The 19,451-nt window shown below is 38.7% G+C and overlaps 1 protein-coding gene across 2 annotated transcripts in view; it reads left to right on the top strand.

Moving 5' to 3' along the window:
• The window catches only part of tmem240.S (transmembrane protein 240 S homeolog), a 76,563-nt gene extending 57,698 nt beyond the window's left edge, over positions 1-18,865 (top strand). For both annotated transcript variants that reach the window (XM_041571441.1, XM_041571442.1), the window contains exon 4: positions 16,704-18,865. In XM_041571441.1, the coding sequence (XP_041427375.1) occupies positions 16,704-16,852 (149 nt within the window). In that variant the 3' untranslated portion in view covers positions 16,853-18,865. The remainder of the gene's footprint in view (positions 1-16,703) is intronic.
• Positions 18,866-19,451: the final 586 nt, after the last annotated feature.

The raw sequence follows: 19,451 nt of genomic DNA, 5'->3' as shown, positions 1-19,451 counted from the left end.
TGTAAAAACCTGGAAGTGCGCCCCCTGCTCGCCCTAGGAATCACAGGGAACTAGGAGGTAGAGGTACCATGCAACAGGCGTCCCCGCCGGCCCACTATACCACCACGGTGAGTCGTTACAGGAGTGGTGGTAACTATATGTATGTACTGTTTGTAGCCGTGTAGCCCAACTGTATGGGGTAAATTTACTAAGTGGAGAAAATTCGCCAGTGACGGATTCGCACCCATCGCTACACGAAAAATTCACTCAGACAACGCTAATTTACTAATATGCGTAGTTGTGTCCAGGGTGCCGAATGCTGGTGAATTTTCACTAGCGTTACTTCGGCAATCAAAGAGAAGATGCGCTAGCGATGGCTAATTTACATACAGCGGAAAATGATAAAGTTGAATGGGCGTATATGTTGCAGCAAATACATTACACAAGTCCAGGGAACCTTAATAAAAATAATAGAGTTGTTATAATGCCCTACACATGAGCCCACTGTATAGTTTATGTTCCATATGTTAGAAAATGGAGGGGGGGAACCTGGTTACCCAAAAAATTTTTTACAGACTTTTGCAGCCTATCACCCTGAAAAAGAGAAAAGACGCTAGCGTTTTTTGGGACTTAGAACATTTTTCAACAAAAAAATTGAGGAAGTCCTATACACTCCATTGTACTTCGCCTGGTCTGAGCTGGCGAAGGCAAGTCTGGTGGAATAGCTATAGTTCAGAAACGTTAGTGAATTTGCGCAATTATGTCCGTTCGCCAGAGCGAAAATTTGCCTGACATTAGAGTGCAAAGTTACGCTACTGTCTATCTCCTTCGCTAGCAAAGTTATGCCTGCGCCAGTTAGTATATCGGCGAAGTACCGAAATGACATCACAATGGCGAATTTTCACCATCGTTAGTCACTTCGCCCTTTAGTAAATTTGCCCCTATATGTTAGTAAATACTTTGCCAGGACAATAATATATTGCCCTGTTTACTCTGGGAACAGAATGCTTTGTGATAGTTTTTTACTACCTGTAATATAATAGTATTGCAATATAGTAGCTGAGGTTAAAGGCCTCTTATAATACCATGAATCTGCTTTGGTTAGTTTTTATATATTCTGTGGAAGAAGTAAAAAATAGTCCATAACTACAAATATTTTATTATTTCCTGGTATGCACTTAACATTTCTTTCAGCAAAAAGGTGCAGCAGTTTAAAATATTGTGAAAAGATTTATTATACAGATAAGAGCAGCCGACTAAAAATATTGGAGAGAATGAAGGCTTAGTATGATAAAGGGGACAATTTATGTTGCAATATTCTGTAGGTACCTTTATCAGTGAGCAGTTTAATAGGGAGTATTCATCACAAAAGAACCAAGGTTGTCAAATGACAGATTCCACCTTGATAATGTTTGGCCTATTACAATTTCAGCTTCTTTAAATATCTTTTTAAGGAATAACTGATGACTTCAAGAATTTTTTATATTTACCAAAAAGTAAAATATACAACACCCCTGTCTTGCTTTGTGACAGGGGTCCAAATCAAGATCAGAGCAATTACCTTAGAAGACACAGAGCATGCATTTCTAAGTTAGTTATGAGAGTGGAACAGATAAGAGCTTTGGCTGAGGCAGTACTGCAAAGGTAGGAATTATCTGACATTTCCTTTGAAAGGGAACTAAAGTCTCATCAGCAGTTTCTAATGTACCACCATCATGCTGACCCCTCTCGCACTATACCAAGAGAAGTTGAGAACTTCAATGACTGCACCAAGAGAAGTGCAGACCTTTCTTTTCTTCGAATGCATGAAGCCATGCCATAGTTCTGTACTGCCATGCATGCCTCATCATGGAGACATCCTAAGTGATGAGGGCCAGAATGGTAGCCACCGACAATGCTGCAGATGCTACCTGCAATTCTCTTGGCACTACAGAGGTTCGCTTGGCACTACCCCTGTTTCCGGACCAGTATGCAAACTCCTTGTCACCTATCAAATAGATACAAGCAGAGAACGTCCAAGACAGCAGCCACTAACAACACTGCGGAACCCTGCACTTCTCTTGCCACTACAGAAGCAAAGAGAAATTGTACCAACTATGAATGACGCAGTCGGTGCAATGCTGCTGGGGAGACTTTAGTTCCTCCTTAATGCTTGTTTAGCCGTCACTAGTTTGGGGTACGTACATTCAGGGCAAAGCTACAGATTGCTTATAACCAGAACTGGAGATCAGTGATGACACTGTACGACACATACCCCTAGGCAAACTAGTGTAGATAGGGGTTAGTGTGGCACTATCTGACTCCTGTTTATTAAACAAGTTATGAGCAAGCAGGGGAAGTGAGCTATTGCAACATCATTACTGTAGTCAAAGGAGTCTTACAGTGATTAGTTACATTTCATTCAAGTATTTGCATCCTGCTTTGGACATCAGAAATACACATTTTCCAAGCAACTAGCAAGTGTCACTTGGGAAATACAATGTACAGCAAGACTCTGTGCTGACACTTATCCATCTGCAGTGCAGCAAATGAAGCGATAATCACCTCTACCAGTGCTCTCATGGAATTCATACACAAAACAGCCATCTGATTCATCAGCTGTTACCCTTGAAGGCTTGTGCTTCTGTTGCCTTGCCTTGTTAGCTTTCGTATCTCAATTACTATACTAATTGATCTCATTGAAGGCATTGTGCAGTGATGGCTTCATGATCTCGGGGTACTATAGTATTATAAAAAATAACCAAACATTACAAAATGCAGCTTTGGTAGAGAAATCAAGAGTATTATACTATTTGAATTGATTACAAGCAAACACAAAAACATACAAGGCCTGGTCTAAGTAGAACATACACACTGGAGGGGATTGTAGAACTTATAATGTTTGGAGGCACTGCAGATACTGCCGTATATACTCGAGTATAAGCCGTCCCGAGTATAAGCCGAGGTACCTAATTTTACCTCCAAAAGCTGGGAAAGCTTATTGACTCTAATATAAGCCTAGGGTGAGAAATGCAGCAGCTTCTGGTAAGTTTCAATCAAAAAATTGAGGGTTTCTGCTCCCATTGGAGGTGCCGGTGTCTCGTTTTTGGATGCCGCCAACCATTCTTGGACGCCGGCGGATATTCTTGGAGACTATTCTTAGGCGCCGGCGACTATTCTTAGGCACCGGCTACTATTCTTAGATGCCGGCGACTATTCTTTGGCGCCGGCGACTATTCTTAGGCGCCAGCGACCGTTTTTGCGCTTGACCCGAGTATAAGCCGAGGTAGAGTTTTTCAGCATATTTTGGGGGCTGAAAAACTCGGCTTATACTCAAGTATATACGGTATATAAAATAAAAATAACTACAAGCATTAGGTCCCATAAAGATTAAACCCAATATCTGCAACATATTATTTTCTAAATAATTGCAATTGTAATAGCTTTATATTTCTATCTTATGGTATATTAAAAAAAAACAATTGTTATGCGGAACCTGTCTAATTTAGAATCCCATGATAAATTAGCCTATTGCCCAAAGGTGCCAAGAAAATTGGTTTAAAATGTGCAGATAGAATGGATGACCTCATTGATGGGAGCAGTGAACTATGAAGGATTACAGACTTTTCCAGTGCTTGCATTCGGTGACACTACCATGTCTGAGAGATATTGAGTTCAGTGGTTATTGCTTTGTAAACCCAAGTAGCGAAGGCAATAGCCTCTTTCCAGTTTCTATAATATTCATGCCACTGGGGCACTTTCATTGTGGTCTGTGGGTTTTATTTTATTTCAAGATCCCACTTATATTCATAAATATATAATTGCAGAAAAAAAGGCTCACCCTGAACAAAATATATGTTTTAGCCGAGCTTTACTTCAGTATGTTTCTCCTGTAAAACTGAAGAATTCTGTTGATAAATAGAAGCATTTATGGAAAATACCTTGGTAATTGGTAGTTTAAATAAATATAATTAGCAACACTCATGTTTAGAAAAAGACAGGACTACTATCAGAAATCTTGAGGACTCCCTGCTCTGTAACCAGTACTGTGGGCCTTTGTATATGTCACTGGGGACCAAATGTTGCTTTGTCTACCCAAGAATGGGAGTGCCTGCTGCCATGTGAGCAGCCAGGGCCGGATTTATAAAGAGGGTGCCCCTAGGCCCGCTGTCGTTCAGTGCCCTGTCTCCACCCTTTTATTTGCTCAAATTTACATCATCGGGATCAGAGCAATGGGGATTGGTGCACAGAAAATTTTAAAAACTATTGTATCTCCTGCACATCCCCAGTGTTTCTGAACCAATGTAGATGTGGTTAGGCAGCATGCCGCCCCCTTAAATCCTGCAGCCCTAGGCCCGGGCCTTGGTGGCCTCTCCAATAATTCAGGCCTGTGGGCAGCACAAAGCCCAAGCCCATTAGGGTCCTCACCTAGAAATTAAGAATTGACTGGGCTTAAAATTCTTTGTGCCCCCTGGATTTCCCCCTAATGTGACCCTGGAGATAGGAACTAAGGTTAATTGACAGGAAGCCTTTGTTTGCCATGATCCTGTTCAAATGATTATTTGTGGAAAATGCATTATGGCATTGGTTCATGGTGGGTATCATTCTGGAAAATGGAAGTCAGCTGGGTTAACATGCTATTGAGAGCCTTTGGTTGATTTAATTGGGTAATTTATTACATTACCTAAAGGTAATATATTTACTGAACGTGGTACGCAGCAAATGAGCATTTTAATATGACCTTTACTTCCAGCAGCCCCGTTCTGTGCAATGGGGTATACATAAAAAAAAATGGTCTGAGCGGATTATTTGGTCCATTGGCTATTCATGGAGAGATTAAGTAATTCAGAGCCACCAGAAATGTTCCATAGATGTAAAGCTTAAGGTTACGGAATTTGCTAGAGTTGTCTCATGTTCTGGTATGCTGTGCCGTAGTAATCTTTCAGTGTCACTTACATGCCCAAGTATTGCATTAAACTAGCTAATGCCAGGAGACCAAGTGATGTAACTAAATGGCCTGATTATCCAGCTATAGATGGCAGCATGTATGGCATTGTAATGCTGCAAGGGAAAGTACCCTCATTTGAACTAAGGATTCTGTGGCATTTCACATGCACCTCATAAAGTCAGCTTGCCTGTACTGATTATCCATTTGTATCCATTTTGCTTAGATAGTAACAAATATAGTCAAACTTTGATTCTACATTTTACATCATTGTTGCCCATTTTAGTATGCAGACAGCAATACATTCTCAGAATTCCCTTAAATATATTATACTTTTTTTTTTGTCCAGAATCCGACCTAGGGTTATGATGGCCAGTTATACTTTCCATTCATCTTCATCTCCTCTCAGATGTTGCCGATCCAAGCTTACATTAGTAAGACGATGGCAGGAGCATTGAGTTTAATGAAATGTGTTCTGTATACATCACATTTGCACTTCATGGGTTATATTTTTCACAATCCCAGGGGCAGCTAAGTTTGGAAGTTACCAAGGATTCTCGTTGTTATCCCTAGCCCAGTTATTTTGTGCAGAAGGTGTGCATAATATGTTCCTGAGGCTATCAGCAACATAAATATTACATACAGTATCTATAATTTATCCCTTTATAGGAAAATGTCATCCTAAAAACATATTTTGAAAATCTGAAAAAGTTTCCCCCCCCTGGGAGTTGTGAATAAGGCTAAACCATGGTCCCAATAGCTTAGAATATGCTGAAATAACTCTCTCTCTATCTGTCTGTAAATGTGTAGATTATACATAAAAAAATGGATTGCATGCTATTTTGTTGTCCTCTAGCAGTCGATTAAGTGGCTACTTGCCAAGGTTCCTACTAGAAAACATGTACATCCCATGTACATCTCTCTCCTGCATCTGTTTCACTTTACAAAAGAAGACTGTATAGACCTTGAACAGGGTCGGACTGGGGGGACCGGGGCCCACCGGGACTGTTGCCGAGGCCCCCCTCCGGCCACCCGTCCTCCCACTGTGACGCGCCGGGGACGAGCAAGGAAGCCGCTCGGTGCGCATGCGCAACAGCGCCGCTTGGCGCGCATGCGCAGGCGGCGCTGCTCAGCGCCGATAATTTTTTTTTTTTTTTTTAAATATAAATATTTAGAGAGGGGTTCTGGCCCGGCGGGGGCCCATGAGGGTCGGGGCCCACCGGGTATTTTCCCGGTGTCCCGCCGGGCCAGTCCGACACTGACCTTGAAAGACTTATTGCAAGGATAATACTGAAGGAGTCTGTCCTTAAAGGATCAATGACTCAAGTGAAACCTTTACTAATTTGGAAAATTACATTTTAGGATTAAATGCCCAAAAGTTTTTCAATTTGAAAAGTTACGTCTCGCCAGTCAAACGCTGGCGAAGTTTCGCTAGCATAAATTCATCAGCGCAAGCATTTCATAGCTAACGTTAGTTTCTGCCTAGCAAAACTTTGTTAGTACTCTTACGCTTAGGTCAATTTGAATAGGGCGGGTACATATAGGTCATTTATGTGTCGTAATTAGAGATGTTGGTGCAAATGATTGAATGCCATTTATTATTAAAATGTCCAATTAAGCAAAATAAAGACAAATTATGCCCTAGACATGAGTCCACCCTAAAACAAATATGGCATGACCCTCAAACTGTTAAAACAATATATTGAAACAAAAATATTTAACAATTACTTTTAAACGTTTAAAATATGAAAAGACACCAGTGTTTTTTTTTTTTCATTTTTACAACTTTTCGGCATGCAGGATATGATGTCACTGACATAAGATTGAGGAGGATGTAGCTTCATTTTATCAGTTCACCAGGTATAACCTGGAGAAGGAATCTCTGGCGAAAGGGGTAACGTAGTGGAAAATTCGCACTTTAGTGAAATTGCGGAGTAATGATCGTTCCCAGAGTGAAAATTCACCTGGCAAAAGGTCGCAAAAATTCGTTAGCGATGCTCTCTTTCGGTATCGAATTTGCGAAACAGCGAAAAATTTGTGAAATGGCACCGGCATCTTGTTTTTGAAGCCGACGCCGTTAATTCGCCCATCACTATTGCTAATTACTGTTAGCTGTTTTTCACCCTAAAGGTGGCCAAATGGATCGTTCCCAACCGAATGGCAGACCATTGGTGGTGCAAATTCTTGGTTGTCAAAAACATGTAAATGCTGATGCAATTGCTTAGCAGACAATGATAGAAACCTGGTTGGCTGATGGTAGTAAGTCTTGAATTAGAATTTTTTTTTATCCTTCAGGCCAAATAATCAGTTCACTGGATATTCAGCCCTTATAAGGCCAGTTTCAGTTCATGTGGTTTAATATACAGGTATGGGATCTGTTATCTGCTAACCCATTATCCAGAAAGCTCCGAACTACGGAAAGACTGATTTATAATCAAATAATCTAGATTTTAAGAAATAATTTCCTTTTTCTCTATAGTAATTAAACAGTACCTTGTACTTGATCCAATCTGAGATATAATTAATCCTTATTGGAAGCAAAACCAGCCTGTCGGGACCTAGGGGTTTCCCGTGTAACAGATCTTTCTGTAACTTGAATCTTGATTCCCTAAGCCTACTAGAAAATCATGTAAACATTTAAGAATAAGGATTAATTATATCTTGGTTTGCATCAAATGCAAGACACTGTTTTATTATTACAGAGAAAAATTAAAACATTTTTAAAAATGTTGATTATTTGGATAAAATGAAGTCTATGGAAGATGGCCTTTCCATAATTTGGTACTTTCTGGATAATGGATCCCATAAATGTAGTAATGTACAGTACCTCCATCATTTGTCTCATTTAGACCCAAATGGAAACCGAGACGGCTAAACACCGCAGTATTATTTTAGTTGTCAAAGTAAAAGCATCTACTCCACAAAGAAATGTTCTTTATGTCAAGGTCATTCACCTGAGGGTTTTCATGGGAGGAATTCTCTATTATTCTTTTAGCCTTAAGGACTGAGATAAGGATAATTGCTTTAAACCTGGTAGGATGACATCCATACTGATTACTATTGAAGTAAATGATTGGTTTTCAAGTCATCAGATTCTCTCACAGATGTCTTTGCTGTGCCAGATCAGAAATGCCCTGTTAAAAGGAATCAAGCAGAAACACAGAGAACTATTTGAGAATGTATATGAAAGATGAGGGGCTGTAACTGGCCCCAACAATCTACAGGATATCAGTGATATGGAGAATTTCTGTGCAATGTGTGCATTTCTGTGAGATACAGATGGGCATCTCCAAGCCAGGGCTGGGAAATTGTCTCCCAAGTATTAGAAAAAGGAATAATAACAAGCCTTTCATGTGTCTGTACAATATAACTGTTACAGTGTTTTTTAAAATAAGGGAGTAGTTTCAATGTGATAAACTATCTGGTCTGGAACTGGAGGAACCATGCTCTGGGCATCATGTCTGTAACTGTTTGGACATTAGTTGACCTTTAATGATAGAATTGGTGACTTTTGCGAACTGCATTTGCTCAGTAACTGTAATATGATTTATTGGAGAAAAGAGCACAGATACAACAGGGGTATAATATGGCTACCAGGAACATAAATAATACACACGCATCTAGAAAGAACATCTGTGTACTGATGAAAAGCTTAATCTTCAGGGACCCCCTTCCTTCTTGGCTGGGAGCTGTTATCCAATAACAGCTGGAGGCATGAAGGTTGCACACTGCATTAAGCATACAAATAATGAGAGATGACTTTCCTGGAATATACCAAGAACGGTTTTCAGGCCAGCTGGCAACCTCTGTGTTTTATAAAAATATTTATTTGGAATGCATGGAGCTACAGCAAAAGCATGGATTGTGGTAAAGTTAGTGTAATAACTCAAGCAAGCTATCAAAAGGGGCTGAATTAAATGTGGATACTATTTTTAATATATTTCCCAGCTACATTTGTATACACAAATTGGTTAATGTCCTGTACTGTCATTTCTAAGGATATTTTAAGGATGAGACCTCAGGCCAAGATCATGGAATTTCAAGGGGACGTTACATTATGCATTATAATCTATAGGTCCAATATGAACCTGGTTCTCCAGCTTCCCTTTTTATGCTCCTTGCTTCCCTACACATGCCCAGAGTCCTCTGACATGTAAGAAATTTGTGTTCTTCATACAAGACATCTCTCCATGCCTGCTGCCCTCTTATGATGGTTAGTGATGGGCCTGAGCTGCTTGAGAACATTCCCTTCCATACCAGACCTCACTGTCCTCACATGACATCTTATTGACTACCAAGGGATGGCAGTGTGCATTTCTCTGGCCAAAACTTCCTGTTTGAGGGTCTAAACATGCTCCCATCCTGCTCCCCTGGATAACAGTGTAAATCGATGGATAAAAAATTCTTAGTGAGCTAACCATCATTATGTGGGATCTTTAGGTTCTGTTAGCTGATTTTTTTCTTTCTCTATCCCTGTACTTAATGCAATGCACCTCTCTAGCTACTCGTTCTGATTAGTGATACTTTCCTGAGTCAGCACTTTCATCCCAGGTCACATCTGGGAGATTTGTAAAGATGAATGAGGCCTGGTTTCTAATAATTATTACATAGCAAAAATAGCATCATCTAGCTATTTTACTCTATGAATATCTACAAAGTATTCTTGGCCAGCCTACAGCCAGTTTGTGATTTCAGGAGATTTGTTTGGCCACAGACAGTACCAACCCACACGCCAATGCATCGGCCACTTCACTGACAAACAACAACATCATGTTACCCTGAAGGCATTTTACTCTCCTTTCAGGGCCTCTCTCTTCAATTCATGAATATGTTTTTTAGAGCTGGACAGTCACTGAGGAGATTCAACTTTAAACTCAGATAGAGAGTGACTTGTTTTTGCTTTACAGTAAGCATTCATATTTAGGCATGGAAATAACTATTGCCTTTAAATAACACATGTGGTAATATACAGGCAATTTACTGGGGATTTTTGGACTAGGGTCTCCTGGAGGCATGGAGCCGGGCGGCTACAATTAAAGCCCTTTACAAACTGATAAACTGTTAACAATTCCAAAATCACTTCTTTAGTATTGCTTTAGTCTTGTCTAATTAACAAGTAATATTTTACTATTCAGATATTTGTTTATTATTATTATTAATTATAACAATAGGCAATACTTAACGGTTTTCACCATCATTGTCCCTCCACCAATACTCAATATAAGTGGTGCATGTAGCCAATATAAACATTTCTACCCAAATGCTCATGAACAGGCCTACATATCTATCTATCTATCTATCTATCTATCTATCTATCTATCTATCTATCTATCTATCTATCTATCTATCTATCTATCTATCTATCTATCTATCTATCTCTATATCTATCTATCTATCTATCTATCTATCTATCTATCTATCTATCTATCTATCTATCTATCTATCTATCTATCTATCTATCTCTCTCTCTCTCTCTCTCTCTCTCTCTCTCTCTCTCTCTCTCTCTCTCTCTCTCTCTCTCTCTCTCTATCTATCTATCATCTGTCTGTCTGTCTATCTATCTCTACTGTATCTATTCATTTATACATCACCTGCTTTAAAAGAGACAAATTTAACCTATAAATGGAATAGTTGACCTAAAAATAAATGTGAATTTACTAAATTATTAACTATGATTTTATTATTTATTCATTTTTATATTTACACAAAAGATGTCTTTATAACTGCCAGTTAATATTTTTATACCACTTAGTGAAGGATGGTATAAAAATACATTTTATTTTGATGCGCGTTCTTAGAGGATTAGTTTATAATTTTTTGACTTCGGTTTTTACATTTGGTATTGCCCTTTCAAGGATACCCAGTGGCACTGTACTCATTGTGACAGACCCATGATGCATGAATGATGCTAATAGCTGCTGATTATCATAAGTAAATAAAAAATAACAATAATAGGACCATGACCTAAATGCTTTTAAGGGCAGAGAAACACATGGAGATTCTGGGAGATTAGTTGCCCAGCAACAAATAGCCTCCTCTTCGTGCGACTAATCTAAACGCAATGCCTTTCCGTCGGCTAGATCGATGGCGGTATGGGTCTTGGAGCACTTCATTTTCTGAAGTCACCTGAAGTTTCCTCGTCAGGCAACTTCGGGGTGACCTCGTAGAACGAAGTGCCCCAACTGCCATCCCGACGGCGATTTAGGTTCTACCCAGCGGGAAGGCAGTTCGGGGAGATTAGTCGCCCTAAAAAAGGCGATTTGTTGTCGCCAGGCGACTAAATCTCCCCAAAATCTCCATGTGTGTCTCTGCCCTAAAGAGATACATGAAAACCTTGAAACTGGGATCCTGTGTTTTGCCAAAATGTATATAAATACAAAAGTAAATAAAGTTAAAGGCAATGTGCAATTAAGTAAACTGGGAGACCTGCTAAGGGGTATAGAGCACACGCACAATGTTTCAGATGCCCCCATTACAGCCATTTCCTAGTTTTGCTTCTATTATACAAATTACTCTATGCTTTAAAGGACATGTAAAGTCTAAAATAGAATAATGTTAGAAATGCTGAACTTACTGCACCACAAGCCTAATCAAACAAATAATTTATGCTTTCAAAGTTGGCCACAGGGGGTCACCATCTTGTAACTTTGTTAAACATCTTTGCAAGACTAAGACTGTGCACATGCTCAGTGTGGTCTGGGCTGCTTGAGTTCTGCATGGCTGGGAAGTAAGGCGGGGGCTCCCCCTGCTGTTCATAAGTATGATTGTTTCCCTGCTCAGTAGTTAGGGACCATCTGACAATTCCTATCCACAGCAGTAAATGAAGGGAGAATTTCACTGCATACAGTCAGGTTTCTTATAAAAAGGGTACACATTTTTTAATTAAAGTATATTGTAGATAGGTTTCTTTTTCATTAAAGAAAGTAAAAATGGGATTTTATTTTTTTGCCTTTACATGCCCTTTAACCATAACAATATATGTGTTTTTCTCTATCAACCTCCTTTTTTGGTTATCATGACTTCAGTCATATGAACTGCATAAAGGCCACATTCTCTTTTTTGGAAAAGAGATGCACACACTACAGTCTACAGTCGTAGCATCATGAGCGCATGTACCCATGCGGTGCTTCCAACGTGTTACAAAGCAATTGATGTAATTGGTGGGTGGTTGAAAAGGAGTTAATAGAAAGAAGGATTAATAGATCTACAAAATAGAAGAAATAATTGTTCTAACTGGCTCTAAAACTAGATATAGCTATTAGATCTTGTAATCTAGACCAGTGCTTCTGAAACTGAGTAAAGTGGGTTTGTGTGTTCAGTCTTTTCACTTTATTTAATTAAATTCACTATTTAGTCATGGAAAATATAACCGTGATTGCTGGTTAAGTCATTGGGAAAAACGGATTCAGTTCCAAATCTTCTATTCTCCTTTTTAAATAAAACAAGAGGACCGCAAATCCCTAAATGCTTTTACACAGAATTAAAAGAATTTAAATTGCCTAATCTGCCATCTTTTATTTTATCCACCCACGAGGTTTTCTGAGAGCTTTACTGGTAGGCAGTACAGGTAATAACAAAGATTGTCAGCTACATGAGCTCCTCCAGAAAGAGAAATGAGGCAGTGGGCAATGAATGGAACAAACAATAGGATAGGAAGAAAGTGTCACAGTCATGAGATAAATATTTCTACCATTTAACATTGTCTGCTAAAATAATGGAGTGTATTGTGGCTTCCTTCTTTTTGACCTTGGTCTCAATTTCCCTCATCACTAACACTTCAATTATATGTAGTTGTTTTTTATGTTCAAAGCAAAGAATACTTGGGGGCACATTTACTAAGGGTCGAATATCGAGGGTTAATTTACCCTCCATAGTCGACCACCGAAGTAAAATCCTTCGACTTCGAATATCGAAGGATTTACCGCAAATACTTTGATTGATCGATCAAATCGGTTCGAAGGATTTTAATCCATCGATTGAAGGATTTTCCTTCGATCAGAAAAAGCTTAGAAACCTTATGGGGAAGGTCCCCATAGGCTAACATTGGTGCTCGGTAGGTTTAAAGTGACGAAGTAGGTAGTCGAAGTTTTCTTTAAAGAGACAGTACGTCGACTATCAAATGGTCGAATAGTCGAACGAAATTAAGTTCAAATCATTCGATTCGAAGTCGTAGTTGAAGGTCGAAGTAGCCTATTCAATGGTCGAAGTACCCAAAAAAAAAATTCGAAGTTTTTTTTTCATTCGAATCCTTCACTCGAGCTTAGTAAATGTGCCCCTTGGTGGTGAATCTGCCTGACTCACTTAAAAGGGATCTTCACCTTTGAGATAACTTTTAGTATGATGTAGAAAGTGATATTCTAAGATAATTTGCAATTGGTTTTCATTTTTTACTATTTGTGGTTTTTGAGTTATTTAGCTTTTTATTCAGCAGCTCTTCAATCTGCATTTTAACTAATCTGGGAATTAGGGTCCAAATTACCCTAGCAACCATACATTGATTTGAATAAGAGACTGGAATATGAATAGGAGAGGGGCTGAATAGAAGAATCAGTAATAAAAAGTAACAATAACAATAAATGTGTAGCCTTACAGAGCATTTGTTATTTTTAGAAGGGAGTCAGCGACGCCCATTTGAAAGATGCAAAGAGTAAGAAGAAAAGGGCAAATAACTATAAAACTATAAAAAATAAATAATGAAAACCAATTGAAAAGTTGCTTGACCATTCTATAACATAATACATGTTACCTTAAAGGTGAACCACCCCTTTAAAGAAGAAGGAAAGCTACTGAGCCAGATTGTTGCAAATAGATCAGCCACAAACCTATATTTATTCTGCAGAATGCTTTACCATACCTGAGTAAACAGCTCTAGAAGCTCTCTCTGTTTGTTTAGGATAATAGCTGCCATATTAGCTTGGTGTGACATCACTTCCTGTCCCTGCTCGCTCATAGCTCTGGGCTCAGATTAAAGCAGGGGGGGAGAGAGAAGCAAACTGAGCATGCTCAAGCCCATGCCCTGGAGGTTTCAGCTGAGAATAGGAAGTCTGATACAGAAGCCCATGTGTACACAATAAAAGGAAAGAAATTCGGTGTTTCATTTGACCGAAGACTCAGAGCAGCATTACTTTGAGGGTTTACTGGGGTATTTATATAGACATTTCTGATCAAGCTTACTTAGTTTTAACATTTCCTTCTCTTTAAAGTCATGTGAGTGCTTCCCTTTTGTATAGGAGATTGTGGTCAAAAACCTGACACTCAGCATATCTAAGTGAATCAGACCTGCCAGTTCAGGAGGCAGTACCTCAAGAAAATCCTTTGTTTAAGTAAAAAAAAAATGAACTCCTGGAAATCAGGCATTCGGATTGAAATAGAGGTGTTTCATATACGGTGTAAGCATCCCTATGAGTATACAATTACCACTTTAAAGTTACTTTCAGCAGAAATACTCCTTCATAAACCAAACCTATAGGTACAGGCTCTTTGAACTACTTTGTGGAATATGGATCTGGAGTAGACATGCCGCATGCAGTACATTTCCCCTTGGTCTAACTTTTTCTTAAAAGAACAAAAACCCTTTAGCCCATAACAAGGTTCCAGATATAGAAAACTATTGATGCATCAGTCATTGAACCCTAGTTCCAATCTAGGACGGCAAATACGTTTTCACCTTAAATTGAATGTCAATCAGGCTTTGCTATCAACTACTGGCATACTAATGTTCACATGACCACATTGTGAATGTATGTATTAAAGGAAAAGGAAACTCCTAAAAAGAATAATGTTCATCTATTACGGGGCATTAAAAAGAAGGTCTATGCGCTGCAAAATATGATAGATTATCCCAGTAGCATCAAAACAATACAGAAACGTTTTTAGGATTAGGTGAAGCTTGGTCCAACGTGAGCTCTCTCAAATTTTGCTATGCACACAAAGCATAATGAGCGAAAATTCAAAAAATATTTGGGTGCACACATAAAAATTATTTGGACGCCCGTTGACTTTAATGCATTTGGACAAAATAGACGAGTGTATTAAAATTGTCGCAAGTGTCAAAATAATGTTGACGCCCAGTGACTTCAATGCGTTTCGCAAATTTTTCAGCGAATCAAAACGGGACAAATTCGCCCATCGTTAATGATCAATGACATCAAAGGCTAGGATAGACTTTTTGTTTGTTCGTTTATGGTGTAGTCTTTATTTCTAAATTACACTGTTAACACTGCAAATAATACACTCTACCATATAAAATTTCATTCCTAACCCCACAAGTGTAATTTTTTGCCTGGTCATGTGCTTTCAGAAAGAGCCAGCACTTTAGGATGGAACTGCTTTCTGGCAGGCTGTTGTTTCTCCTACTCAATGTAACTGAATGTGTTGCAGTGGGACCTGGATTTTACTATTGAGTGCTGTTCTTATATCTACTAGGCATCTGTTATCTTGGTTACCTTCCTATTGTTCTGATGATGGATTGCTGGGGGGGGGGGAGAGAAGGGGATGACATCACTCCAACTTGCAGTGTAGAGGTAAAGAGTGACTGAAGTTTTTCAAAGCACAAGTCACATGACTGGGGACAACCGGGAAACTGAATGTATGTCTATCCTCATGTTAGATTTAAAAATTAAATATAAAAAAAAATCCATTTGCTCTTTTGAAAAATGGATTTCAGTGAAGTAGTCTTCTGGAGCAGCGCTACTTATTGATGTATTTTGGAAAAAAAATGTTTTCCTAAGACAGTATCCATTTAATGCCTCAAAACATATAATTGGTATAAATGTAAAAATGTACAACATGGCATACAGCACTGTGAAGGCAATTTTGTATTTGTGGAAGTTTAAAACAAATAGTTTTTCCCTGCCATTATTCTTGTCTTTGGAGTTGAGTTTGTAGATGCTTTGTGGCAATAGTTAGAATGAAGTGGGTGGTGTAGATGAGTGTGTAAGAGCACGTGTTAGGAGATAGTGATCAGACAGGGGTACAGTTCTAAATTTCCCTATAAAAAGTGGTACAGTCCGACCAAGATAAGTGGTATGATTCAAAAACCCACAAGTAAAAAGTATTATGGCCTGACACACCTCTCAAGAAAAGTGGTACAGTCCAACACACCACTCAAGAAAACTGTTATGGTCTGACACCCCCATCAAGAAAAGTGGTACGATCCAACACCCCTCTCAAGAAAAGTGGTACAGTCCAACACTCCCCTTAAGAAAATTGGTAAGGTCCGACACCCCCCCTCAAGAAAAGTGGTATGGTCCAATATCACCAAGGAAAAAGTTGTACATTCCAAAACTCCTTATAGAATAGTAGTACAGCGCAACATTTTCCTTGAGAGTTTCATATCATACCAGTTATTAGACTGTAGAACTTTTCTTTGGGGAGCGTCGGACCACACCATTTTTCTTGAGTGGGTGTGTCGGACCATACCACTTTTCTTGAGGGAGTGTTGTAACGTACCACTTATTCTTGGGGGTGTTTGCCACTTCTCCATGGAAATGTTGGACCTTAACATTTTTCTTTGGGGAGTTTTTGATCCCAATCACATTTTGCTTTGTGCGTTGGACCGTACCACTTTTCTTGAGTTGGTGTTGAACCGTACCATTTTTCTTGAGGGGGTGTTGGACCATATCTTGATTTTTGTTTTCTTAATGTCCATACTTCATAAACATTATCGTTCTTAATACAGTACTGTGAAAATTTTTTTTTGAAAATGCTCAAAAGAGCCCTGCATTCTTTTTAAACAAACTTGTTAAGAAGTAAGAAAATCTTTTTCTAACAACTTTTATCTTTTTTTTCTTCTTTACAGATAACTCCTGGTCTTGGATTCCTAAGTTTTGCAACTTTAGGGATTTTAGAAAACGTCACCCGCGACAATATGATGACACCAGTGGGAATATGGTTCACATCAAGCAGAAGCTTTACCATAATGGCCACCCAAGTCCTAGACATCTTTGAGGGGCCTCACACAGACAGTATCCTCTAGGCTCAGGGGGATATAGGACACGTCTTTCCTTTTGAGGAAAAAGAAAAAAAAATCAATGAATTCCCAATATGGGAAGAGAGTAGGAAAACAATTATATTCCTCTATGTCTTGAGCACCTTCCCTTATCTTATAGGGGAGGACTCTACAGAGGAAGTTCAAGGAAAACCAAATGGACTTTGATACATGTCGCCAGGCATCTGATTTTAGTGCTGAACATTTGTACATATGTAAAGATAAATTATAAAAGACTTGTTAATACTTTCAAAGTGCAAGTGGTAGAAACCTCAAAACTGATTCTAGTTTATGTGTGTGTATGTAATGGTGATAAACAGGCAGCTGACTGTCAATCTAGTCATTTTGCTGTAAGATTTGGTATGGCAGCACGCTACTATGGAAAGCAACTCGTCTCTCTTCAGTTACTGTCAGGTCTGTGTGTAGTCAATGAATGTGTCTATTTTTGTGGTGATCAAAGGAGCCTTCAGTAAAGGTCAGTACAGGGCAACGGAACTATGGTCCTTATTGGAACGCTCCTTTCTATATCCCTTGTCCTACAATGTGCTTGTGAGCAGCACCAAAAAACTGATTTTAAAAGTGCAGTTCCACTTCCACTGGATCCAAAAAAAAAAACAATCGTATTTTTACAGATCATTTTTATTTTCTCCCAGAGAGCATAGTTTGATGTGAAATGTGCAACTAGTTTTCTATGTTGAGGAAATATCAGTGTAAAACAAAAGTTTATGTTGAGTCTGTGAACAAAAATATACCGTATATATAAAAAATAGCAGTTTCTGCTTTAAAAAATTAAAAAATGATATCTGTCATTGTGCTTTATGCAAGGTGGCGATCAGGCACAAACTCACAAAATATGAATATCCATTTCTGAATCTGAATTGGTCCAAAATTGTTCTTTGGCTGTAGGCTATGAACTTGCACCCTTGGTATATGATGATGAGTGGGGCTGCACCTTTAAACCCTTTATGCTAGAAATATAACCAGAGGGTTAGTAGGCTGAAGCATTAGTTCCATGCTTGTGTTTTTTAGAGCCCCGTGGGCCTCTCTGGTAGCAATCTAATGAACGAAATATGCATTATCATAGAATATTTATTAGATCTCTGTTAGGAATATTTCTTTCGACAGATGTTTTTTTAAGTTATGTGTCGGTTCTTTCTCTAAATATAATTCTTCTATTCACTTCCTACATGGACATGAAGTGGCTCGAGGATGATGATGATGATGAGGATGATGATGATGATGGACAAACTGCATGGGAATGTGGCAGAATTTCATAGGACATTGCATGAGGATTCTCTGCCATTATGTACTTTTCTTTTAAGAGTCTCTTCTTTGATTTTAGTATCTCTCATGATTTACCTTTTAAATTGTGTTGTGAATATACTGTTGCTGGGTCTATCATTGTATTGAGGTGTCCGAGGGCTGATCTCTTTCGTTTTAACCAATGGGACTGCTGTGTACATATATTTTCCTTTGTCGCCAGAGGCCTAAGCATACTGTTAGTTGACATCCGCATCATTATTTATTGGTGGTTTATAACAATGGTTTGTACGTGACATTATGCGGAATGAAAGCTAAAGCCATATTAAGATATGTTAAATGTTATTTTCAATGTTATAGTATCATTTTTACATTATTAATATTATGGCCTTTTTAGTCAAAGCCAAGGTATAGTTCATGGTAAGCACTTTATTTATATCCAATAGTCAGTTTTGACATTCCATTCATGTTCTGCTCTGCTTAAAGCCCTTTGTGCATGGATCTGTAACTGTTGACTCCCCAAAGGTTGGAGGATGCTGGGGTTAAAGTTTTGAAACACCTAGTGAGCTGCAGATGATTGGGATATGTACGCCTTCAAAGCCACAGAACAATAGCCAAAGTTAATATGAAAGTGAAGTAACATTTTTTTTTTCATTCCATGTGTCACAGATGACTTTGGTGAAGAAAATAAAAACCTAACACCAGGGAAGATATATCTGATTCATATTTTCTTGTTGTCCTAATTGTGGCTCTGCACTGCAAAAATCTACCTCATTTGTATGTCAAAAACTTGTCTTCGTCAGTTTCCTTGAAATGAGATTTCAGTTCCTAACTGGTATAGCTTTATATATACCTAATAGGCAGGGGAGCCAAGACATTTGGAACTCAAATTCAAATGTATCAGTTATATTTTTTTTATTTGTCCCTGGTTATTTGGAACAGCTACATAAACATGGGCCCATGGAGCATCCGGCTAACCCTACTCTCTAAAAAACGAATAGAAATATTACAAGCATTAGTAGTAGTTTTATTGTACTTTGATTTAAACTGTTACTTATTGAGACTGCCAAGTGTTTGGTGGGATCCATCAATATGTAAGTCCAGGTTTGGGACCTTAGGTCAAAACAATGGCAGGGGGAAGCAAAGCGGATTGGCCAAGGGTGGAATAGCTGTTAGATTTGGTCGGCATTTTTTTGCTAAGCAAAACTATGATGATGATAAACAATTAAGATATGTAACAGTGTACTCCAAAAGGCAGATCAGGATCTACCAGTAGACCTTTAGTTGGTGATCAGTAGA

Source organism: Xenopus laevis, chromosome 7S (assembly GCF_017654675.1).
Source record: "Xenopus laevis strain J_2021 chromosome 7S, Xenopus_laevis_v10.1, whole genome shotgun sequence".
Classification (NCBI taxonomy): domain Eukaryota; kingdom Metazoa; phylum Chordata; class Amphibia; order Anura; family Pipidae; genus Xenopus; species Xenopus laevis.
The sequence above is the reverse complement of the archived record's forward strand: the minus strand, read 5'-3'. Positions and strand labels throughout refer to the sequence as shown.